General features: G+C 45.9%; 1 protein-coding gene and 1 pseudogene across 13 annotated transcripts; both read right to left on the bottom strand.

Moving 5' to 3' along the window:
• Window positions 1-523: 523 nt before the first annotated feature.
• On the bottom strand, window positions 524-13832 carry LOC113424980 (uncharacterized). Of its 13 annotated transcripts, XM_087953793.1 has the most exons (6): window positions 13482-13831; window positions 12903-12985; window positions 11385-11482; window positions 6600-6671; window positions 5645-5755; window positions 524-4359 (listed from the first exon to the last, which is right to left on the bottom strand). In XM_087953793.1, exons 3-6 carry the CDS (start codon window positions 11416-11418, stop codon window positions 2087-2089), a joined length of 2490 nt encoding a protein of 829 aa, XP_087809919.1. In that variant the 5' UTR covers window positions 11419-11482; window positions 12903-12985; window positions 13482-13831; the 3' UTR covers window positions 524-2086. The 13 variants fall into 13 exon arrangements, with proteins under 13 accessions (XP_087809919.1, XP_087809923.1, XP_087809918.1 ...); XM_087953797.1 differs by lacking the exon at window positions 12903-12985 and having other exon boundaries at window positions 6600-6668; window positions 13482-13832; XM_087953792.1 differs by having other exon boundaries at window positions 12895-13831.
• On the bottom strand, window positions 9212-10403 carry LOC113432082 (lipid droplet-regulating VLDL assembly factor AUP1 pseudogene; annotated as a pseudogene).
• Window positions 13833-25869: the final 12037 nt, after the last annotated feature.

The following is a 25869-nucleotide window of genomic DNA, read 5'->3' as shown; positions in this document are numbered from 1 at the left end:
GCCCGCGAAAAAAAGGAAGCCGCAAGTTGCTGGGAAGTTGCTCAGGTGCTGGGAGCAGGCTTTTAAAGTGCCGCCCGAGCAGGACCGCCGAGCCGGGAAGCGGGGCACCAAGGCAGGGCAAGGCTCCACCAGCAGCGGCCTAGCTTTAGGTGGCTCCAAGCAGCCCGCTCCAAGCAGCCCGCCCTCCCGCCGGGCGGAACCCTTCCGCTCCTCGGCCGGAAGACGCTCCCGCCTGCAAACTTTGCCTTTGCAAAGTTTAAGCCTGGAAGCCCCGGAAAAAGGGGGATCGGCGGGGACTCACCTTCGGAGAGGTCGCACTCTCGAAGGTGATTTCAACTCCCGGCCGAGGCCTTTGCAAAGTTCTTCTTTTCTTTCCTACTCCGAGAGCGCTCCGCACTGTTTTGCAGCTTTGGGGGCCACGTGGCGCAGGGCAATACGCCATGGCCAGCGATTTTTTTTCAGGGCGGGCCGGATTGGACAGACCAACGGGCCGGATGTGGCCCTCGGGCCGTGGTTTGCCCACCCCTGTTCTTGATGATAGCAATAGTTGATGGGATTTGAAACATCACTAAGGGCTCCCATTATTGATCTACAGTAAATTATCTTATCCAAGCTTGGCATCTTTGTCTTAGAACAAACCTCCATGAGTCTCAGCCAGCATAGCCAACAGCAGGGCCGGGATTCTATCTGTTCGGGCGAACCGGATGTTAAATTTTCTTCTGGTTCGCCGAACTGGTATTTCAACCAACTGGCTGGCCCCGCCCACCCCTCCCCTCCCCTGAGTGTTCATGCGATGCAGGTATGTGCAGAGGCTCTGGGAGGGGGGGAAAAACGGGCCTTCCGGAAGTCTGGAAATGGGCCTGTTTCTGGCTTCCAGAGGCCTTCAGAGCCCGTGGGAGGGTGTTTTCACCCCCCCTTAGGTCCGTGGGAAGCCTCCGAACCCTTGGGAAAGCTAAAAACAGGGCCCCCCCCGGAAGTTCCGGTAGGCCACGCCCACCCCACGCCCACCCAGCAACCAGGCAGCGAACCGGTTGCTGGGATTGTTGAATCCCACCCCTGGTCATCCGTCAGGATTGATAGGGACTTGTCAGTATAGCTGACTTGAGGTGATTCTCAGCGGCTTCTTGGGATCCCAAGCAGAAGTCTCTTCCCATCTAGAGATCAACTTTGGGGCAATCTGCTAGCAGCACAAATGCTGCCATGCAGAAGAGGAATCTGGTTTCAGATTGCCTTCCTTGCCTTGCAGTAAAATGCTACCAGAGAGAGGATACCGATTCTCAAGGCTCTCCGATTTACGCAGACGAAATGCCTCAAGTGTGTTTTCTGCAGCTTCTTCAGATTGTGTTGCAACATCAGGTAAACTTTGGATGCTTTAAGAAGGGTAGCTGGGGCAACCTACCTGTAAATTAAATTGATCCTCATGGATGTACACCACCATCCTATGCCTGTAGGCTTCCACTTAAATCATATTCATTAGGTAAAGAAGGCGCATATAGCTTTTGCTCAAATGGCTGCTGCCTGAAACTTTTCCCCACAAACTTATGGTAATGTTCAAATCATCAATAAAACTAGTAGCATTCTCTCAATAGAAGAGAATATCTGTAGCTCCGGGTTGAACTGAGTTGTTCTTGGTGTTCTTTGAGCTTAAGTGTTTGTTTGACATTACCCAACCAGACCTTAACATCACAGGTGATGTTTGTTTGCACATATTATCCAACTATCACTGATGATGTTACCTGGTTGGGTTATGAAAGGTCCATAAGCAAGGACTAAGCTCAGAGATCGCCAAGGACTCTTAACAGCAGCATTCTACCACTTCAGAATGCAGGAGATCCAGGGATTATTGCAACTCTTGAGTATGCCTCACGTCAAAAGCTCCAGGCCCATGTAAAACCTCCCTCAGAAGAACACAAACATGGCTCCCTTCTCTTTTAGGACAGCAACTCTATTCTATTCCAGCCCACTGCAAACTAGCTCTTCTTGGCTCCAATGGGGCAAAATTAGCGGTCTGCCCAATGGGTTGAATGAGGAGAGAAGATAGTTGCTTCCTCCAACCCATTCCACCCCACGAAATTGCTTTGAGCAGCTAGGATGTTGGGGGAGGTGGTGGCCATCCCTCTTGTGGGTAGGGGGATGCCCATCTACAGCTGTTTTCCCCTAACCTCCATGGATCTGGGGGTAAGAATCCCTTCCCACCCCAGCCCTGCAGCCCTCCAGCTGAGACAGCATTGGGGAGGAAGCCCTGGAAGGGCAGTGGGGTCTCGGGCCAGGTGGGAGCAGCTGTAGGGAGGCTGTTCCTGTTCCCCTCGCTCCACCAGGAGGGCATGAGAGAAAGAGGAGGGTCAGGAACAACAGGAAGCAGTTCTTTGGGGTGCTTAGTCTTGGTCAAAACAGAGCTGCCCTTCTGGCCTTCAGGTTGTTCTTTGGGGAGCCTGTCTGCCGCATGAGTGTGCTGATGGCGGTTGAGTTGCGAGCTGCGGCTGAAACACTTCCCACACTCTGCGCACGGGTAGGGTTTCTCGCCTGTGTGCACCCTCAGGTGCCACTCCAGGTGGGAGACGAAGCCGAAGCTCTTCTCGCAGACGGTGCAGTCGTAGGGTTTCTCGCCGCGGTGGGCCCGCTGGTGCGTGAGCAGCTGTGCCGCGGCCGCGAATCGCTTCCCACACTCCTTGCACTTGTGAGGCTTTCCACCTGAGTGTGTCCGTTGGTGCTGCAGGAGCGTGGAGCTGACGCTGAAGCTCTTCCCACATTCACTGCACTGGTAGGGCTTCTCCCCCGTGTGGATTCTCCGGTGGCGGTCCAGGTGGGAACTGACGCTGAAGCTCTTCCCACATTCACCGCACTGGTAGGGCTTCTCCCCCGTGTGGATCCGCTGGTGTCTCTCCAGGTGGGAGCTCCAGCTGAAACTTTTCCCGCAGGCAGAGCACCGATAACGCTTGTTCCCAGGCACGTGGGATTTCTGGTGCTTGACTAGTGAGGCCAGTTCCCCATAGGTTTTCCCACACTCGGTACACTTGTGGGGCCGGTCGGGAGCATGTACGCGCTGGTGCCTTTCCAAATGGGAGCTGACACTGAACGCTTTCCCACAGTCCCCACACTCAAAGGGCTTCTCTCCCGTGTGGGTCCGCTTGTGTTTGATCAGGGCCGAGCACCAGCTGAAGTTCTTCCCACACTCGGGACATTGATAGGGCCTCTCTCCGGTGTGGATCCGCTGGTGTTTCACCAAGGACGCACTCTGGCCAAACCCTTTCCCACAGTCGGAGCATTTAAAGGGCTTCTCGGTAGACACAGGCGGGGAGGGAGGAGGGAGGGGAGGCTGAGGGGCCACCCGCTTGCGGTTACATTCGGTGCATTTGGTGGGGTCCCTGCTCCGGGTTGGAGATGTCTGGAGGTGATGGAGGGTGGCCACACTGAGGTAGTAGCTTTTGCCACAATCTGTACACTGGTGTGGCTTCTCCCCCGTGTGGATTCTCTGGTGCCTATAAAGGTGGGAGCTGCGGCTGAAAAGCTTCCCACAGTCGGGGCACTGGTAGGGCCTTTCCCCCGTGTGGATCCGTTGGTGTCTCTCCAGGTGTGAGGTGAAGCTGAAACTTGTCCCGCAATCGGGGCACTCATAGGGCTTCTGGCCCAGATGTTTCCTCTGGTGAGCCACCAAGTTGGCCCCGAGCGTGAAGCCCTTCCCACAGTCCTCACACTGGTAGGGCTTGTCGTGGGCGTGAGTCCTCTGGTGCTGGACCAGGGTGGAGCTAACGCTGAAGCTCTTCCCACACTCTTTGCACTGATAAGGCTTCTCCCCGGTGTGGATACGCCGATGCCTCTCCAGGTGGGATCCGACACTGAAGGCCTTCCCACACTCCTTGCATTGGAACGGTTTCTCTCCGGTGTGGATCCGCTGGTGCCGTTCCAGGTGCGAGGTCCAGCTGAAGCTTTTCCTACACTCCTCACACTTGTATGGTTTGTTGCTTGCGTGGCCTTTCTGGTGGGAGGCCAGGGCCTCGGCCTCAGAGAAGCTTTTATCACACTGGTCACACTTGTGGGATCTTTTGTCCAGGTGCAGCCTCTGGTGCCGGAGAAGGTTGGACTTCTGGCTGAAGCTTTTGCCACACTCTGCACATTGGTGGTTCTTGCATGGTGGTGGTTTTCTATGGGACATCTCGGGATTGGAAGCAACCATGATCTGTGGGAGGGGTTTGTCTTGCTGCTCCTTTCCTTCGGTTAGGGAGCACCTCGGCCCAATCCCTGATGGTTGTTTCTCAGCCTCCATTGGATTCCTCTCTAGGACATTCCCCTTTTGCAGATTTGTTTTGCTAGGAATTACTTCCGGAGGAACAGGTTCATGCCTTCCTTCCAATTCTTCCCCTGAGGAGATAAATATTGCAGAGGTGACCTGAACCATGCATTCCATTAAATGGAAGGTTGCTAATAACATTATTTCAGCATGTATTTGTATTAAACATTTTATATATCCACCTTATATTCTATGTGTGTCAGCACCCAGCCTATGGTAAGCTGGTAATATGTTGGCAACAACTGTCTTGGTTTGCAAGACACACTTTTGATTTACAGATTTTAACTCCGGTAGTATATATATTCAGCCTTCCATCCTTCCAAGGTAGGTAAAATGAGGACCAGATTGTTGGGGGCAATATGCTGACTCTGTAAACCGCTTAGAGATGGCTGTAAAATCACTGTGAAGTAGTTATATAAGTCTAAACGCTATTGCTATATATGAGCAAACCTGAGATAAAACAACCCTGTTGTTGCCTTTCTGACATATTAACAAAATTTACTAAAATTGACTGGTACAGGCTCATGTTGTAGATTTGGAGACTGAAAATTTGGTATTTTTTATAGCACTTCTTTCACTTATCTGAAGACAAGCTCTGCAAACCAAGCTTGCTCAAAATTTTGAAAACATTTTTATTACTCTTGATTAATTCTGTTCCTCTATTGTTCTTTTGGAATGTTCCATCTAATTGGCTAGCTGGGTATTTTAAGAGGCGATGAAATTCAATGTGGTAGACAAAAGCCTGTTCTATTGTTGAAGTCATTCAATTTATATAGTTTATATTCTGGTTGCTGCTTTTTCCTAACATGATGCTGAAAAGTCGTGAAGATAAATGTAATTATGCATAGCTGCTCTATCACACTATTCAGGGCTTCTGTACCAGAATCTAGCATGGATGGTGACGAACAAAACTTTCCCCCCATTACAGAGTGAAATTCCATCCCATGGAGGTAGTCCTCAACATATGACCATAATGGAGCCTGCCCATTATAGTTATATGTCATGACAATCATAAAACTATTTTATAACTTTTTTGCAGTGGTCACTAAATGAACACAGTGGTGGTAAATGCGAATCCATGGTTTTGCTGAAAACCGGAAGTGCTGGTTTTCAGCAAAACGGTTGTAAAATGTGGTCACGTGACTCCAAACAGCCGTCAATGCAGCCATGTTGTTGAATGCTCAAAGTACAGTCATGTGACCAGAGGAAGGGCCTGACCATTGGAACTCGGGTTCTAGGTCACAAGGGATTCTTTTCAGGTAGTTCATAGCTTCAAACAGTTGCTACACAACCAGTCAGTCGTAAGTTGTGGACTGCCTGTATATTTAAAAAAATAAAACAAACCACAATTCTCACTTGGATTGATCTGAGTTGGCATTGTCCTTTCCTCACATCCCTGAAGTTCTGGAATCCATGAATCTTCTCGATCCATCCAGGAGAGCAGATCAGATTTAGAAAGTGGAAATCCTGTTGGCCAAGGAAAACCTTTCAATTCAGGTAGTCCTCGACCACAACCGAGCTCAACATTTCTGTTGCTAAGTGAAACGTTTGTTAAGTGAGTTTTGCCCTGTTTTACGACCTTTCTCGCTACAGTTCTTAAGTGAATCACTGCAGTTGTTTTAGTGCCACAGTTGTTAAGTGCATCTGGATTCCCCATTGACTTGGCTTGTCTGAAGGTCAAAAAAGGGGATCATTGCAACCATCATAAATACAAGCCAATGGTCAAAAGTGTCCAAACTTTAAACAGTGATCATGGGGATGCTGCAACATAACTGTCAGGATTCCAGCCATTGCTCTAATCAAATCATGATTCTCGAGCCAACCTTCAAAAAACTTCAAAGGATTCATTAGAGCATGTTCACAGGCTGGGTGTCATCATTCACACTTTCTCAGGCTATGTGGCAGCGTGGAACATGGCTTACAAAGCTGACAACGTTCTCCAATTAAATACAGTATATTCACGGGCAAAAACTCTGGTATTTTAGTTACCATCTTTTAAAGATAAGGTTTGGAATGTACTTTCGCTTTCAACTGCTCTTCCAGATTTCCTTCCTCCCCCCCCCCCTTTTTCTTTTATGGCAACTACTAAAACAGGCATAGGAATGTTTTATGAGTTGACGGCAAGTGTGAAAAAAGGTCATATGTCACTTTTTGCAGTGCCTTTGTAACTTCGAATGGTCATTAAATAAACTGCTGTAAGTCAAGGACAGCCTGTCTGGGCTTACTCGAGTGAACCTTAGAGCAGTGTCCAGGGGTCATATGATTTCCTTTTTTGTTTGGGGTTCAGGAGCATAAAATCCACTAGTCTTACCTGATGCTAACCCTCTCCGGTGGGGCTCAGCTAGTGCAGTGATTCGAGGCAGGGTGATCGCCATCTCTTCTGCTAACAAGAAAAAGTGCAAAAGACCCCATTAAGATATTGGGCAGATTGACACTAGTGATGCCCTTTAAAGAAAATTTGTATAAATTATTTTATAGATGGCATATACCACCATCAAGATTGGCAGAAATGAATCCTAAACTTTCCCCTATGTGTTGGAAATGTAAAAAAGAAATAGGAACTTATTATCACTTATGGTGGATTTGCAAAGAGGCCCCAAAATACTGGCAAAATCTACATAAGTGGATAGAAGAAATGTGTGGAATTAAAATACAATATAGGCCTGAGTTCTTTCTGCTAGGAATTAACACTGGGAAATACGATAAAGAAACCCTGTATTTAATGATTCATGTAATTACTGCAGCAAGGTTGGCGTATGCACAGAATTGGAAAAATAAAGATATCCAAAACGAATTGGAAATATTGAAAAAAATTACAATGTGTGCAGAAATGGATAAATTAACAAAAGTACTAAAAATAAGGAAGATTTGGATTATTATAAAACATGGGACAAATTTTATGGTTGGCTATAGATGAGGAAGATCAAGGAGAATAAGGAATTATTATATGTATATTTAAAGCGTATAGATGAAAATTATTTAATATTACTATTGGATTTAGTGATGTAATGACAATGATTGATGTTAGGGAAACTGTACCACGTTCAACTTTTTTATTGTATGAATTGTGTGTCTTTGTATTTGTTTAATAAAGAAAATGTTATATATAAAAAAAGATATTGGGCAGATTGGTTGGCACCATGTGGATGCAATGGGCCACCGATACAGTTGGGTCCCTGCTTTGGCTAAATTAACTAGTTGGAAAGGACCTTGTAGGTCATCTAGTCCAACCTCCTGTTCAAGCAGGAGACCCTACACCATTTCTGACAAGTGGCTGTCCAGTCTTTTCTTGAAAGCCTCCAGTGATGAAGTTCCCACAACTTCTGAAGGAAGCCATTCCACTGGTGTATTGTTCTGTCAGGAAATGTCTCCTTAGTTCTAGGTTGCTTCTCTCCATCCATTAGTTTCCACCCATTGCTTCTTGTCCTGCCCTCAGGTGCTTTTAGAGAACAGCTTGACTCCCTCTTCTTTGTGGCAGCCCCTGAGATATTGGAAGACTGCTATCATGTCTCCCCTGGTTCTTCTCTTCACTAGACTAGCCAAGCCCAGTTCCTGCAACCGTTCGTCGTATGTTTTAGCCTCCAGTCCCCTAATCAACTTGGTTGCTCTTCTCTGCACTCTTTCTAGAGTCTCAACATCTTTTTTTATAGTGTGGTGACCAAAACTGGATGCAGTATTGCATTTTGACCACTCTGGATAACAACCACTTGGTGTTCAGCATGCCGGGGAGGACCTCAATTGGTGAAGGCTAAGTAACTTTATAATTGTGATTCAGTAGTGATCTGCCTTGCTCCAAAGGCAGAGAACAAGCTGTTCTGTGGAGATGAGACAAGTACACGCGGAAGAGAGGTCTATAAACCTGTATTTAGGGGGTGGTGGGTGTCAGGTGCTGAATAAGGAAGCGCGCACCCACCATTAGGGTCCTGCCACCTGGGCTTGCATTCCTTGGCGGTGGCAATCGTCCCCAGGGGGCAAAAGATAGGTAGGTGGGAGGTTGGATTGTCACTGCCCTAAGGGGGCCGAGGGAGCACGACGTGCCTGCTCCTCTTCGGCCCTTAGGCCTTGACCAGGTTGGATTGTCACTGCCCTAAGGGGGCCGAGGGAGCACGACGTGCCTGCTCCTCTTTCGGCCCTTAGGCCTTGACCTTCCCGTCCTAAGGGGGCCGAGGGAGCACGACGTGCCTGCTCCTCTTTCGGCCCTTAGGCCTTGACCTTCCCGTCCTAAGGGGGCCGAGGGAGCACGACGTGCCTGCTCTCTTCGGCCCCTTAGGACGGAAGGTCAACGCAGCAGCGGCAGCCATCTTAGGTGCCTTTCGGGCGAAGTCTGTTCAAAAGGGCGCACGCAGCAGCCAGGCAGTGACTGTCTCCTCAGCTCAGGGAGGCTTTGAGTTTCGCGTCCTCAAAAGGGCGCATGCAGCAGCCAGGCAGTGACTGTCTCCTCAGCTGAGGGAGGCTCTTTAAATTTGGCGTGCACAGAGATTGTCTGCGGCTCCTGACATTCAGCGGCTTCGGCTCCTTTTTCAGTGACTTAGCTCAGTTGTCTTGCCTGGGTGTCTCTGCTGTCATCCCACCTTCGTCGCCAGTGTTGGGGTTGGCAGACGGACACACCAGGCAGACACGGTACTGAAGAATAACGTTGCTTTTATTAGAAGAGTAACAGGTTATCGTGGCTGCCCAGCTGGGCTGGCAGCCAGCTGGCTGGGGCGGCTGATGCCGTTTGACAGCTCCTTTTATAGTCTGCTGTCAAACGGCACCAGCCAATGGGAACAGTCGGTGCTCCCGCTCAGAATGCGGACCTGAATGAAGACTTAGCTAGTCAGGGACACTACACCCCTTTCCCCTAGCCAAGTGCATGCGCGGCCCTGCCTTGGTGACCTCCAGCATGTGGTGGAGTAGGGGTCCCCAAATCCTAAGGGCTGTGGGTCAGTACTGACAGTCGCCTGTTTGGAACCAAGCTGCAGAGATGGCAGGCAAGTTCCATTTGGGTGAGCAGCGTGCGAGTTTAGCTGTGGCTTGCGTGAAGGGAGATGAGCAGAAGGTGGGGGACCGCTGAGCTAGGGGGTTGACTACGAAGGTCAAGGCCTAAGGGCCGAAAGAGGAGCAGGCACGTCGTGCTCCCTCGGCCCCCTTAGGGCAGTGACTATCCAACCTCCCACCTACCTATCTTTTGCCCCCCTGGGGACGTATTGCCACCGCCAAGGAATGCAAGCCCAGGTGGCAGGACCCTAATGGTGGGTGCGCGCTTCCTTATTCAGCACCTGACACCCACCACCCCCTAAATACAGGACCCCTTCCCCCAGAGTCACTTGGAAGGGGGCAGAGAGACAATTTGTCTGCGGCTGTGAGGCACGTAGGCACCACGCCCAACTCCAGAGCTAGATGCCCTTGAACTCGCAGGGCAAACTCTTCCTGGGTCTCCTCGGCTTCTCTGTACACAGAGGGAAGCCCCCTTACTTGAATAACGGTGAAAAGGAACGAAGAAAGTCCAGAGCAGCTCAGTGAACCAGGAAGCACCAGCTACGCTCACAGCCACGAAGGGCCTCCAGACCTGCAGAGCCAATGGCTGCACCGTGTCCACGATGGAGAAGGGTCAGGAGCTGAAACACAGTAGGCCCACCCGGCCGTTGGTGGTCTCCTCCTCGGGGAAGAGCAGCAGCGGCGGATTGCCGCCCTGCAAGCAGTAGCCCTTCAGCGACTCCAGCAGCTCCGCGCGGCTCTCGGTGGCGGCCACCTCCAGGAAGCCGAGGGACCAGCAGAGGAAGCCGGCGGCGCCGTTCAGCACGGGCGCGCTGCAGGCGGCCAGCAGGCCCAGGATGTTATGGTCAAAGGGCGTGACATGGTTGGCCACCAGGACGCAGGCGTGGAAGCGCACAGCTGACCAGGAAGACGTGCAGCCCCACGAAGAGCCGCACCAGCAGCAGGCACAGCCCCACCGACGCATAGAGCAGCAGCGCCAGCAGCACCGGCAGCGGCCCGTCGCTCGGCAGCCAGTGGGAGTCGAAGAGGCGCTCGGGGCTGGCGGCGGCGGCGGCGGCGGCGTCCGGAACGGGAGGCGGCTCCATACCTGCCCGGGGCGCTTCGCCGGCCTTCACGGGTGAGCCGCAGGCGCGGCAGCCATCTTAGATGCCTTTCGGGCGAAGTCTGTTCAAAAGGGTGCACGCAGCAGCCAGGCAGTGACTGTCTCCTCAGCTCAGGGAGGCTTTGAGTTTCGCGCCCTCAAAAGGGCGCATGCAGCAGCCAGGCAGTGACTGTCTCCTCAGCTGAGGGAGGCTCTTTAAATTTGGCGCGCGCAGAGATTGCCTGCGGCTCCTGACATTCAGCGGCTTCGGCTCCTTCTTCAGTGACTTAGCTCAGTTGTCTTGCCTGGGTGTCTCTGCTGTCATCCCATCCTCGTCGCCAGTGTTAGGGTTGGCAGACGGACACACCAGGCAGACACGGTACTGAAGAATAACGTTGCTTTTATTAGAAGAGTAACAGGTTATCGTGGCTGCCCAGCTGGGCTGGCAGCCAGCTGGCTGGGGCGGCTGATGCCGTTTGACAGCTCCTTTTATAGTCTGCTGTCAAACGGCACCAACCAATGGGAACAGTCGGTGCTCCCGCTCAGAATGCGGACCTGAATGAAGACTTAGCTAGTCAGGGACACTACACTCAACATCTTTTTTTATAGTGTGGTGACCAAAACTGGATGCAGTATTGCATTTTGACCACTCTGGATAACAACCACTTGGTGTTCAGCATGCCAGGGAGGACCTCAATTGGTGAAGGCTAAGTAACTTTATAATTGTGATTCAGTAGTGATCTGCCTTGCTCCAAAGGCAGAGAACAAGCTGTTCTGTGGAGATGAGACAAGTACACGCGGAAGAGAGGTCTATAAACCATGACACCTAAATCAAACCTTCACGTTCAAGTACAGTACACCTTACTAATCCCAAATGATGGACAATAACAACATCATCATTTCTTGGTTGTGTGTTTTCCAGAAGCATTATGGTTCACCACACTGAGGACAGCAAGTAAGGCTCCCTGGATTTTGGGTTTGATCCAGTAGAGTGGTTCTTTAGCTCCACAAAATTAACCTAGATAAATTGATCCTTACCCAAAGAGATCAGAGTCTCGTAGTTCTCTTGCATGTCCCTCTGGCTGAGAAGTCTCCAATACGAGGAGGCCGTTCCACCTTGGAAGCCACACAGGCATCTGGAACAACAGCCCTCCATGCATCAAATTTGCTCTAGAATCCACCTTTTCAGGCTGCAGGTAGTCCTTGACTTAGGACCACAATTGGGACCACAATTTCAAAAGTGCTAAGTTAAAACAACTTCCATTGTTAAGTGAGTCACACCCAATTTTGCAATCTTTTTTTGCCACAGTTGTTAAGCGAATCACTGCAGTTGTTTAAGTGAACCATGCAGTTATTTATCTTCCCCCACTGACTTTGCTTGTCAGAAGCCAACTGGGAAGTTGCAAATGGTGATCACATGACACAAAACACACAGCATACCAGCTGCCAAGTGCCTGACTTTTCATCAAGTGCTTGTGGGAACAGTCACAAGTATGAGGACTGGTTGCAAGTCACATTTTTGGTGCTGCTGTAACTTCAAATGGTCGCTAAACGAATAGTAGTTAAGTCGAGGACTACCTGTACTTCCAAAATCTGAAATTTAATTCCACACAGAAAGTGGGCAGATTGAGGAGCTTCAGGAAAATTAAACAAAGCAGAAAGCTCTACTTTTGTCAACTATTTGAGGTTATCAAATGCTCGGCAACAAGATAAGACTGCAGATTGCAAAAGACACAGATCCCTTTTGGAAATCAGAATTAAAACAATCTGAATTTTTAAGAAAAAGGTCAAACCTTCAATAAGCGCAATACTATCCCACTGCAGACCCAAAAAGCAAAGGATGGCAGTTCTGGCATCCTAGACTTTTAATAGACTTTTTTTGTCCTCAACTCTAAACTATCCACTGGGCCAAATTTACAGAAGACGCAAGGATAAAAACATGGTTGGGTAATTTCTGGTTCAATGTGCTGGGTAAACATTACATGACCTCTAATCTGTTTTCTGCTCCAGGCTGTCAACATTCCAATGTTTTTAGCTCTGTCTACACCATCCAGAATTTGTTTGATGGGCAGTTTATATAAATTGGTTTAATAAATAATAAAATAGGGCTTGTTTATGTCTGCCCAGCGTCACTGCTACCTCTGACCCCATTCCAATCTTATCTTAATATTTTAATATTTTAAGTGCAGGCAGTAGCTGCCCAAACAAAATCCAGGAAGGTCAACAAAACAGAGTCAGATGAATCCTTGGCTTGATTTGACATCTAAACAAATGAACTCTAAAACTACAGGTGCCTTTTTTGAAGCTGCACAACACTGACTCAGCTTCAGTTTAGAATCCATTATAGTCATCAAAAATTTTTTTTCATATATTGTAGCTCTAAGTATTATTTCGTCAGCTATCTTAATCTAAATCAAAATGTGGTGTATACTATTATTGGAATGGTACTAACAATATAGTAATGTACTTGGTTCTTAGTTAAACAGCATTAAATTCAGCATATTGCTGTGGCGTTGTAATCACCATTTTAAAGCCTGTTTTCACTTACCAGGACACAATAAAACTCAGAGAAAGTCAATTCTGTTACTCAACTAACACTGAACAGAAAGAAGACTAAAGGTCAAGGCTTCAAACTGATGCTAAAAAAAAATTGAAAAATATAATCGGGAGGGAAGGAATAGGAACTTATTATGAATGGACAGTATTTTTGCTGATCAACTCAACACCCAGGAGCAATTTGCAGGCTTTTGAGTTCTGCAGAACACTTCATCGGGCAGAATACAGGGCTCTGGAGGACTCCAAAGCTTGCACACTTTTCTTCCTCTGAGTTTGGTGATTTTCTTGCAGACGTTTCATTACCAAACTAGGTATCATCATCAGCGTATTCCTCCTCTCCTGTCAGCCTGATGAAGCTACTGCTCTAATTTGTGCTAACGGAGGGTAGCTTTGACGCCGTGAGCTTCCAAAAAGGACCGGATGACCCAGGCTGCGGGGGCTGTTCAGATGTTAAATAACGGGCGCGTCTCCCTTTCGCCCCTGCCAGCCAGGCGCAGGGGATCAGCGCAGCACGGCAGGCGGGATTCGCCCTCCCCATCCCGGAAGCGCTGCCTGCACCGAGCCGCGACAGGTCCCCACCTGGGCCGGGTCAAAGCCGGCTGCGAGGAAGATCTCCCGGCGGCTGGCGGGATGGACCCGCGGCGGGGCGGTTCTCCCGGCCCGCTGCTGCCTCCGAGTCACCCAGGAAGTTCAACGCGTGACGCCCAGAGCCACGGAACGAGAGAGACGGAAAGCCGGGCTTCTTCCCCGGCGCCACCCAGAGCCCTCTGGCGGCGGCCGGAGACGAAGCCTCCTCCGCGGGCGGCCGAAGGGGCTTCTCTGGGAGGGCAGCGGTGGGGTGCGAGGAAGGCAAGACGTTACGCCAAGATTTCCAGCAAAAAGGCGGCCAGGTTTTGAAAAGCAAAGGAAAACCTCTGGCTTTCACACTAAATCATGGTTAGCTGAAGCACAGCATAAGTTAACCTAATTATCTGGGTTAGGTTAACCTATTAACCATCCTGATGGTTTAGGTTTGCATCGTACAATTACACCAAATTGTAAGTCGTTACCCACACCTTCAGCATCTCTAGTCTATACAGGGTTAGATTTTAAGATGCATGGTGTAAGCATTGGGCAGCATAACAGATAACAGATAATCAGAGTTGGAAGGAATCTTGTAGGTCATCTAGTCCAACCCCCTGTCCAAGCAGGAGGCCCTACACCATTTCTGACAGATGGGAGTCCAATCTCTTCTTGAAAGTCATTCAAATTAATAAATTATTAATAATCATAGAAAGGGGTATTATAAGGAATATCTTCTAAGGATGGTGACATTTGTACTGTACAGTATTTTCACATACTCCTTCCATCTTTGTTTGATCTCCTTTGAACTTTGATCTGTCCATTAGCATCCTTTACTACGCCAATTTGTGGCTGTGACCTTCTGAGAACTTGTGGATAACTTTCCTTGGTTTTCCATGTCTGTTTTTTCAGTGTCTTTACAGATATTGTTCTAATACTGGTTGTCTTTGCTAACAGCTCTCTGAAATTCTATGGTCTTTGTCCTTAATTTTGACTTAGAAACTGGGAAACCATGAATTGCTCAATTGGGGGAATAAAGCTGCCTGGGTCACTCTCTCTTAGGCCAATCTACCTAACAAGGTTGTTGTGGGGAAGAAAGGAGAGAGAACACAGCTTTCAGTAACATACAATTAAGGTGCACTATAAATATAGGAAATAAATAAAATTGATTTCATTTCACAGTGTCTCTGGTTTTCTATCAGTGAGGTTCAGCAATTGAACCAGTGTAAATACCCTTTCCTATTTGCTACAGCAAATACTATCACAGATCGTCCTCAACTTATGCCCACAATTGCTCCCAGAATTCTGTTGCTAAACAAGATGATGAAGTGACTCATGCCTAATTTATGACCTTTTTTGCCACAGTTATTAAGGAAATTGCTGCAGTTAAGTGAATTGTGCAGTCATTAAGTTGACAAAGCTGTTCAGATATGGCAGGGATGCAATGCCTAGGGTTCTAAGAGACAGGGCTGAAGCATTTGATGCTTTCCAGCCATAGTGGGAGGGGGGTGGAATTTTACTATGTTCACAAATAAGAAAGCTCACTCCTCTTTAATTTTCTCCCAGAAAAACTTTTGGTGAACTGAATAACAGGAAAAATAAGCAGAGAAGGCAAAATCCCCGCTTTGTCTTGTTTTATTCATTTCCCAAAATATGCTTGGATTTTAAAAAAATCTGGAATTTTAATTTCCATGTTACCTGAGGACAGAATGGGACAACTCAGTGTGGCCAACTTGCTGCAACCAAGTCACCATGGCCAACTCACCATGGGATAACTCACTACAGCCAACTTGCCACTGGACAACTCAACAATTCAGTTTAGTTATTTAAAATTATTAAAAAATATTTTCATCATTCACATTTAATCTTATCCTTCCTTTAGCATCCTTTCATGATTCTATTTCTTCAATATTAGTGTAACTCTTATCCCACAGCAAGTTGTCCTGCCGTAAGTTGTCCTAGACCCACCTGGGGATGCCCTGTCTCATCAAATGAAATTGTCAAGCTTGGAAGAATGTGTATTTGCAGATATGCACTTTAACCATGAGATGGCATGCATGTTTTACAGATTCCCTGGATGTAGTAGAAATAATTGGGATGCAGATGAAGGATCTAGTCCTTGGTATACCATAAGGAATTCTGGGAACCTTTCCAGCAATTTGGTTTATAGTTTAGCCAAAGCACAGCTGCTAATTTATTGATTATGAGTCACAATAACATTAAGCAAATGCATCTTTATTTCAAACATAAACAAATAGCTTTGCAGAATTCAAAACATGGAATTTCCAACAGCATTTTAAAGTATTATAGAGTACTGCAAGTACTTGTTTACTTTTAACATGCAGATTTGAAAGACTTTTGTGGGTTGATATGCATAGACATGTTTGAATGTTTATTCTTTGCAAAATGCCTTAGCTGCAATAAAGTATAATTTTTACGGCAAGGTACCATAAAACACAATAGCTATCAATAAAAGGATACAATGCAATTATATCCAGAAAAGGTGAAAATTCCCTCATCAAACTTGTCTTTTAATGGCTGCATGGATGTCGTTTTCTTGGGAACATAATGGAAGCAGTTTGCCACCATATTTTTCTGGGATTTTTTTTTCTATTGAAGGGAATAGTAATAATAAATAAAGAAATGTAGTAGAATATATTATAGAATTAAGTAGAGAGTTACTCAATAGGCATTTGTTATCTTGCTGTTGTTAAAAAGATTTCCTTAACCTTTCACTTGTTGTAAAACAATTATAAACACATGCCTGCAATCAGTTACATCCCTATTAAGACACATGATTGTCCCATCTAAATCAATCTGAATCCATCTGTTGTCCTGAATTGAAACATTTCGCCCCAGCATCACCCCCTGGGAATGAAACGTACCTCTCTGGGAATGTAACTCCATTCAGAGGAATCCACATCTTTGAAGTATGCTGTTAATAGCCTCCTTAAGTGCTCAATTGTGATCAATTAGATGGACAATAGGCGAAGAGATCATGAAAGATAAACATTGCCAGAGTGGAATCTGTCTGTTGCAGATTCATGACTAGAGATTTACAAGGTAATTAGAGAACCAAGAACAAAGACTTTTCTGTGTATAAGAAGGACAGGACATCTTTCTGTATTTTGTAGAATTTTCCTCCCATGTCTCTTGTGATGTGCTAAAACTTCTTCCCAGATCTTTAACTTTGATCAAAGAATAAAAGTCTGCTTTATTTAATTTGCAAGCCTCCGTTTAAGTCTTTGTTTTGGTTCATTTTTGGCCTAAGCTTACTGCCAGACCTTACACTACATTACCCAGCATAGCCTATAGCTAGATCTTCCTTGCAGTTCCCATTCAAGTATGAAATCAAGTCACCCATTTAGATTTTATGGGATCAGCTAGCTGATTTATCTGCAATCAATTAAGGTAAGCCATTGCAGCAAGATTAGAGCTCAACATCTTACATCAGAAATGTAAAAAAAATATTTTTTCATTCACTTTCTTAGTAAACAGCTGATGGGATTCAGTGAGATTTAGCCCATCTGCTTTAACCTTTCTTAGAAAATCACTCTGCCCAAATTTACTGCTGGGTTTTGATACAGCAAACTTGGGAAGCTTTAAGAACTATGAAAAAACAGACCCAACCGAAGGATTGCAGATTGCCAAAATCAAAATCAAAACCAATCCCATGATGGTTTGCATAGTATATGAATCCAACCAACCCATGTTTGTCTGTATGTTTGTCAATGTATTTCCTGTAAAAGGTAAACTTAAGTGGGAAGTCCATATAGATTTTGCTTGAATGTCATTGCCTCCATGGAAAACCCTACAGACAGAGCTGAAAATATAAAACTATTTAGCTTTGCAGCAGGGTTAGACTGACAGCCTCTTCACTTCCCCCTTGGGATAGTTTTGCAAATCAGATTTGGTAGATCTGAACTCTGGGCTGGTGTTTCCTATAGTGGAAAAAAATTAATTGATTTAAACTATTTTACTCTTTTAAAAAAAAATAGCACTGAGGGCTGCTAAGAAAATAAAGTCTGTAAAATGATTGGTAGACCTCTCTCTCTTTCTCTCCCTCTCTCTCACACTCACACACACATAAATGTATTTCTCCCTACACAATAAACAAATATTTTCTAGAAAACCTCTGAAAGGTATGGGACAACTCTGCCCAATGCAGCAGCTGTTCGACGGCAAGGCAAACTCTCTCTCTCTCTCCAAAAACCAAAACAAAACACCACAAAAGGTGTGCACCCACCCCCGAATTTTGATGGTCGGTTGCTTGCTGGGACCCGGAAAGTCAGCTTAGAAACCGACGGCCTGATTTCCACTGGGATCTTTGGCATGTCCTTGTGCCTCTACCTGGGTGGAGTAAGGCGCGGCCTGGAGAGGTTTCTGCAGGTGGCAGATATATTTTTTTTAACAGATAATCAGAGTTGGAAGGGACCTTGTAGGTCATCTAGTCCAACCCCCCCGCCCAAGCAGGAGACCCTACACCATTTCTGACAAATGGCAGTCCAATCTCTTCTTGAAAGTCTCAAGTGATGGCGGTCCCACAACTTCTGAGGGCAAGCTGTTCCATTGGTTGATTGCTCTCACTGTCAGAAAGTTCTCACTGGCGTTTAGGTTTAATGCATTTAGGATCCCGTGATTTGGTCTTTGTTTACTAAGCAGAAGGGAGTTTTTCCACAGTCCAAACCAGGCTCGGATACATACATGGAGATGATTGGGGAGAACTGAAATTATAATCCCAGGAGCCTTAACTTCGATTTAAGAATAGCCTTTTCTCTCCCGCCGTTTCGATCTTCGCTTCCCAACCCAGGAGATCGTTGTGTTCTGAGATCCAACTCAGCTCTGTAGCTCATAAAATGGACTCTGTAGTCCATTTTAAAGTTGGGGGAATAGAATTAGGGTATATCGTGGCACAAACGAAAGTCCACTTTAGGAACAAATACCACCACCACCCTCCCATAGTAGGGGTGTAAGTTCACACCTCTGTGAATGCTCAATCGGGATTAAGTCACTGATTAATTAATTCAATAGGTGTCACCTTGGATGGCCATCAATGAGCTTGGAGTCTCCACAGAATATGATCAGAAAAGTCAGTATTGTGCAACTGTTCTTTTTTATGTGAGGCCAAGCTGGGTGTTATGCATCAAAATATGGAAAAATATACAGAAATAATTATTTATGTTCTCCGAACCAGGTTTTGCTAATTTTTAAACAGGGTTCCTAAATCTGATGCCTTGAAAAGTGTTGAGCTTGCACTGGGATGCCACACTTGCCATTTTACAAGTAGTCCTCCACTTACAACCCCAATTGAGCCCAATATTTCTATTGCTAAGTGAAACAGTTGTTAAGTGAGCTTTGCTCCATTTTAAGACCTTGCTTGCCACAGTTGTTAAGTGAATTGCTGCAGTTGTTAAATTAGTAATACAGTTGTTAAATGAATCTGGCTTCTCCATTGACTTTGCTTGTCCCCAGGACACTGCAACCGTCATAAATATGAACCAATTGTCAAGCATCCAAATGTAAATCACGCGATCATGGGGAAGCTACAACAGTCATAAGTGTGAAAAATGATCATAAATAACATTTTTTTCAGGGATGTTGTAACCAAATGGTCACTAAATGGACTGTTGTAAGTCAAGGACTACCTGTATAGTTCCTTGAGCTCCTCAAAAGACCTGTTACTTTAAAGTCTCCTCACCTCCTGCCAATTTCATGGGAATGTTCGTGCTCTTTTATTTACAAGACTATGACATTACTGTACCTTTTTTCAGGGTGTGTTTTGACTTCAGTGTCTGGAATTCCTGATGGTCTCCTCTCCAGGTATTAATCAAGGCACAACCCTGTTTCATTTCTGAGCTGCCTGCAGAACTGCTATTATAAAGCATATGACTGCTTTCTGCCTTAGTCATTAGAGCAAGACTTCTCAGACCTCCAGAAGCTGTAAATGCTCCAACGCTGGAGGTTTTTAAGAAGAGATTGGACACCCATTTCTCTGAAACGCTATAGGGCCAAGATGGCGGAACCTGTGGCATGCGTGTGCCACAGGTGGCATGCAGAGCCATTTATACGGGCATGTCAGCCCCAGCCAAACTTACCCGCACTGCACATGTGCGTGCCTCCCAGCTGATTTTTGGCCCGTTTGGAGCAGTTTTTGCCCTCCTGGAGGCTTGAGGGAAGCCTCTGTATCCTTGGGAGGCGGAAAAATGGGCCTTCCGGAAATACCGGAAGTGCCGAAACGGGCCTGTTTTCAGCCTCCCGAAGCTGCAGAGGCTTCCCTTGAGCCTCCGGGAGGGTGAAAATGGCCTCAAACGAGCCGAAAATCGGCTGGGAGGCGCACGCATGCACAGTGTAGGTAAGGGGGCAGGGCAGGGGTGTTGCACATGCATGTGCTGGGGGGTGGGGCGCATTACATTGTGGGTGCCGGCACACGCTTTTGGCACACCACAACAAAAAGTTTCACCATCACTGCTATAGGGTTCCTGCCTAAGCAGTGGGTTCGACTAGAAGACCTCCAAGGTCCCTTCCAACTGTGTTATTCTATTCTATTCTATTTACAACAGTTCTCCTTCATTCCCCAAGCTGCTTATCCAAAAGTCCTATCAAAGTTCAAAATCCAGTTGTAAGTCCCTTCCTTCGGCACCATGGTAACTTTGGTTGCTGAACAAATGGTCGTAACTCAAGGACTCCCTGTATTATAAAACAAAAATCGTTGAATGATCTTTATGTAATTCAACAAATTACCATGGACAATTTCTTTGATTTTTGTCTTCATAGGAATACTTCCGAAGATTTTCCAGTATATTTTAGTCAATGTTGTTAGGAATGATAGTCACCTAACAGTTGGGTTGGCAATATATAAACCAGGATAGTCATTTAATACTGTTGTATCTTTAAGAGAATGCTGTAATTGTGATTGGCTGAGGTTCCTCTAACGGCCATAAGATGGAGCTAGAAACCTGGTCTGTTCTTTTTGCGTTCCCTTTTGCTTTTTACCTGATCGTCATTCTGCTTGAATTGCTGTGAGTCTTGCAACTGTTCGCAAACTCCGTTTACTGAACTTTGTTTATGATACTGGTAAAGAAAAGGACTTCGATTTTGGATTATCCCTGGACTGATTGTTTTGAATACTAACTGCTTTAACCGTGTATGATTTGGACTGTTTGTTGGACTTTGTTTACCCGTTTACTGGAAGTAAAACTTACATTTTACTATTCAGTGTATCTGTGTGCTGGTTGTGTGTTATTCATCACCACTCTCACTATGTTTCCCTGAGTGCACTCATTCTCCTAATGGGGAATACCTCAACGAATGTGACAATCCTTTAAATGTCCCTGTTGTGAGGGGTTATAATGGGTTTTATTACCCACAGGGGGAAAAAAGCACTTACAAAATTTTGGTTAAATTACCCAGATTTGGGAAGCACCATTTTAGAGTCGCTGCATTAAATATCCACCTCGATCAGCATCGTGTTTCTGGTTCTCTGAAACACTAAGGCTGCACAAAAGAGCAGATTGTTACGTTGGGAGACATGGTGAGAAATCCATCTTTAGTGGAACTTTTAAAGTGGCCTTTGTCCAAAATCCAGGTATCCGGGATTGCAAAGGAGCAACGGTGAACTGCTTGGCAACAGGAAGTGACAGAGAGAAGCTGCGATTCTGATTTGCAACTGCTATGATGGAGACCAGAAGGTTCATGGCAATATTGGTGGGCATATGGAGATGACAGGGGAAGGAGGCCCACCAAGGCCTGGGAATTCTATTTAGCTATTTATTATATTTATTTTACACATATACTCTTTCCCTCCTTTCTCTCCCTCCCTTCCTCCCTCCCTAACCCTTATCCTATTCCTATTCCTAACCCTAGTTTTATTTTTATTGTCAATGGGAAATTCCCATATGTTTTCCTCCGGTACCCAAAGAAGTGCAAATGACAATGTGCCACCTTCACTTTTCTTAAATAATGTCTTAAGAATCTATCTCTGGCATCAGTTTTTGGCTCTGATTGCATGGAGATCTAACCCTAACCCAACCTTAACTCTAACTCTAACTCTAGTTTTATTTTCTTTTGCAGTTGGATTTTCCCAAGGTTTTTATTGTGGTCCCCAAAGAAGTCCTAACTAAAAGGTTTTATCATTGCTTTCTTTAGAGAATCTCTAAGAATCTATATCTGACATTAGTTTTCGGCCCTGAATCCATACATACGTAAGCGTAACCCTTATCCTTAACCCTAACCCTAGTTTCATTTTTTTTAACAATGGGATTTTCCCATGTTTTTCAATCTAGTTCACAAAAATTATGTGATCTGTATGGTTTGCCAATTGCACAGTGGCAGATAGGAAAGCACTCCAGAGAGTTAATGTCATTGCCCAGAAGATCATTGGTTGCCCTCTCCCCTCTTTGGAAGAGCTTTATAGCTCCCGCTGCCTTAAGAAAGCTCAAAACATTCTCAAAGATCCATCTCATCCTGGGCACCTTTTTTTTGAACTATTACCATCTGGCAGACGGTACAGAATAATAAAAACAAGGACAAATAGGCTGAAAAACAGCTTCTATCCCAGGGCAGTAGCTCTTTGGAATTCTGCTGTATAGTGCAGTGTTGGTGTGATGTTGGGGGTTTTCGGTTTAATGTGTGAAGTGTGAAGGATGTATGTTTGTCTTTATTTTCATGGTCATGATGTGCACTGAAGATGGTGTTTGATTTTGTTGTACGAGGTGCAATGACAATAAAATAAAATAAAATAAAAAAAACTCTGAATAAAAATATTGTCACTGTTGCTTTCCTTGTGAGATCTGGCTGGGCAAATAGTTATGTGTGGTTCTAGAGCTTGCCCACATTAAAAGCACGCATAACTACTTTCCTAGCCACATTTTGCAAGCTTCCAGATACTCTTCAAAGTTAGCCCTATGTAGAGCGTATTACAGTAATTCAATCCCGTGACTAGGTCATGAGTGATATTAGCAACGCCAGTCAATGTTTGTCAACATGTTTTATCTCTGGTAGGAGTTGAACATACTAGTTTTATATAAAGAAGACCTGTAAACTCCAATTCTCCCTCCCCCCCAAAAAAACCCCAACATTTCTGACCTTCCTTTCTTATGCTGTCCTTGTATTCCTCCTGTGGCCCCTTGCAATTTTCAATGACCTGGTCTTAGAGAGAGCTTGTGTCTCAATACTGGGTGCCAGAAGGTGAAATAGACTATTAAAATTTCTTTTTAATCTTGAATGCTGCTAATCTGGGCATCAGTAACAGATGTGAAAAATCCTTTTATTGTTTTGTTTTGTTTTTTAAAAAATTGTCCTTCGAGCGGGAATCAAACCAGCGACCTAAGGATGACTTTGATAGCTCTCTACAGTCCTCCGCTCTACCAGCTGAGCTATTGAAGGGATGAGCCTGGGATGCTCTGTTGCTACTTTTCACTTTGGGTGTGGTACCTGCTGAACTGGGTTTTCATTTGAAAGTTTCCCTGCCTTTCCCAATCCTTGGTTTGCAAATATAAAGGACTACCTCCTTAAAAGATAAAAGTAATTTGGCAATGATTATATGCATTGGCTTCTTTTTTCCTTAATCAGAGTGCCTAAGAAATCTCAGCCGCCACAGGATGGAAGGGTAGGCCCTTAATATATCAGTAGTTAGCTTTAGCACAGCTATGGTTTTATCCTAGAAGAAACACGGCATCATTGTTTCGTAACAAAAAAAATCTGCTTATCAACCTTTTTGCTCTCACTGTGGCATCTGATTTTGCTGCGTGTTTGTGTGTGTATGGTTTAATTATTTAATGTTATTAATTTTTAATTAATGTCCTGCATTATGTCCAAGGCAGTGTGCTTGGTTTTCTCTTTCCTCCACCAATTCACTTCTTGAATTCATACCACAACCCAGTAAGGTAGATTACATCAAGAGAGAGTGACTGTTCCACAATCAGATTACAGATTAATAGAGTTGGAAGGGACCTTGTAGGTCATCTAGTCCAGTGGCCCCCAACCTTTTTTGTGCCACGGCCCGGTACCAGCATCACAAAATGATCCGCGGCCCGGTACCGGCATCAGCACGCATGACAAGGCAAGGCGAGCCGAGCGACCGGTCAGCCAGCCGTCCCCCGCTTCTCCCTGCCGCCTTCAACTCCCTCTTTGTACCTTTGTCAATGGGCTTCGCTTCGGGATGGCTTCGGGACGGTCGCTCGGCTCGCCTTGCCTTGGGTGCTGAAATAATTCTCGCGCCTTAGTTTCGTTCGATGCGCCCCCCCCTTCGATGAAACTAAGGCGCAAGGATTCCTTCAGGACCCAAACGCCGCTTTCCAACCGGAAAAGCTCACCCGGAAGCACTTTCTCGTCAAACAAGATGGCGGCGCCCAGCAAACCGGCGGCCCAGTAGGAAATGTTCCACGGACCGGTACCGGTCCACGGCCCGGTGGTTGGGGACCCCTGATCTAGTCCAACCCCCAGCCCATGCAGGAGACCCTACACCATTTCTGACAAGTGTCTGTCCAGTCTCTTCTTGAAAGAGCAGAGTGATGAAGTGATGAAGCAACCACAACTTCTGAAGGTCAGCTGTTCCATTGATTGTTTTCATTGTCGGAAAATTTCTCCTTATTTCTAGGTTGAATCTCTCCATGATCAGTTTCCATCCATTGTTCCTTGTCTGACCTTTAGGTGCCTTGGAAAATAGGTTGTCCCCTTCCTCTCTGTGGCAGCCCCTGAAATATTGGAACACGTAAATCAAGTACAGTTGGAACCTTCCGTATCCTAGTCCAGCATTATAACTGCTGTGGTAACACAGAAAAAAGTCAGCTGCTGAAGTTCTGGATATCTAATTGGTGATTTATTGTTCCAGGTGTAAATGTGTACTTACAGATTTGCCGCGTATAAGACGACTTTTTTGCCCTGAAAAACATGCCTCCAAGTGGGGGGTCTGTCTTATACGCCGGGAGGACTCCACTCCCACTTCGAGCTTGAGTTGCAGCCGGGAGGAGGCTGGGGGGAGCGGTGTGTGTGTGTGTGTGTGTGTGTGGCGGGTGTCACTGCCACACGCTGCGCAACCTTTCCCTCTTCCTTCCTTAGCGGTGTGGGGAGGAGAGGATTCAAGATCCTCACGGCGGCGTACTTTTCTTTTTCTTTTTTTCTTTTTGCACGCAGGTTTTGCATGCGGGCGGCTGTAGGTTAAGGATGGGGAGCCCGGGTGGGTTATCAGGTTTTACGGTGCTCCAACATGTGCGAACGGTGGGAGAGCGGAGAAGAGAGCGAGCGAGCGCCTGGCAGTGTGAAATCCTGCCGTCAAAGCAACACTGGGGGAGGCAGGGTATAAATTTACCAGGTTAATGTAGCAATGGTGATTAATGCCCAGAACATTGTTTGCGGGTATTGGGGTGTGTGTGTGTGTGTGTGGTGGTGGTGAGGAGAGGTTGTCCTTTGAATGCGAAAAGTAGGTGTGACTCTTGTGTAGGAAAATAAAGAGATCCTTTTTAGCGTGTTTGGCTTTCTTTGCCTCCCTCGTCTGCTTTTGACTTGGAGATAATGGCCTTCGGGCGGGAGGGGAAGAAAACGGTAGCTGGATCATTTCAAATTTCACTTACTCTCCTGCCTCACTTCAATATGTCTGAGCGACTCCAGATACTGGAAGACTTTTGAATGAAAGTGTTACCTCCATTTTTTTTTTTTAAAGAGGGCCACTTGGGAAAAAAAAAGATTCTAAGGAATTCTTGTTTCTTGATTAAAGAGAAGGCATTGAATATACTGTTCCTTGGCAGCCTTTTCAGTGTCCGGGTTTTGGTGTGTGTGTGTGTGTGTGTGTGTGTGAGAGAGAGAGAGAGAGAGAGAGAGAGAGAGAGAGAGAGAGAGATCAGCTGTATTGAGAAGAGAACGTTTCCTGTGTTCATTTTATTTACAACATATTTTACGCTTAATGGTAAGCAATGAAAAATATTTTTAAAACTCATTTCTAAACTCCATAGCTATTTGCATATTCTTGTCAAAATTGGATTAGCTCATTTCAAAATTGTCCAAAGCAGAAAAGTGCCAAAAAAAAAAAAAAAAGTGCAAAAGTGGAAGGTGTGTGGAAGAGGGGGTAGTCTTATACGGCGAGTATATAACAAACTCTATATTTTGAGTGGAATGTTGGGGTCGTCTCTATACGCCCAGTCGTCTTATACGCCGGCAACACGGTACTTACAGATGTTCTTCTCTTCTCTCCAAGCTTTTTAATGTGAAATTGTTAACCAAAAAAACTTCAATTTCCAGGTCAAGTTTAGAATCAGCACTGAGTTTCAATGTGTTCCTTTTTGGAGAAGAAGAAGACCGCTTTTATAGTATGGATCAGGGTGGGAAATTAATTTTTCGAAGGGGCCGCATGAAAAACTGAGATTGTTGTAGGGGGCCAAACTAATAAAGCTGTGACGTAGATGCGTAGGTG

This window comes from Notechis scutatus, chromosome 2, assembly GCF_049901735.1.
Source record: "Notechis scutatus isolate UNSWTSFEM ecotype Mainland chromosome 2, rNotScu1.2, whole genome shotgun sequence".
NCBI lineage: Eukaryota > Metazoa > Chordata > Lepidosauria > Squamata > Elapidae > Notechis > Notechis scutatus.
This window is presented reverse-complemented; position numbering and strand designations above follow the sequence as displayed.

Excerpts from the sequence above, each read along its gene's own strand:
- LOC113424980 (XM_026686939.2), bottom strand. The coding sequence starts at position 11,502 with ATGGAGGGCTGTTGTTCCAGATGCCTGTGTGGCTTCCAAGGTGGAACG. Across the intron at positions 5,756-6,599 it reads CCGGAGAGGGTTAGCATCAG|GATTTCCACTTTCTAAATCT; the intron begins GTAAGACTAGTG and ends CTTGGCCAACAG. Across the intron at positions 4,360-5,644 it reads GCCAACTCAGATCAATCCAA|GGGAAGAATTGGAAGGAAGG; the intron begins GTGAGAATTGTG and ends TTATCTCCTCAG.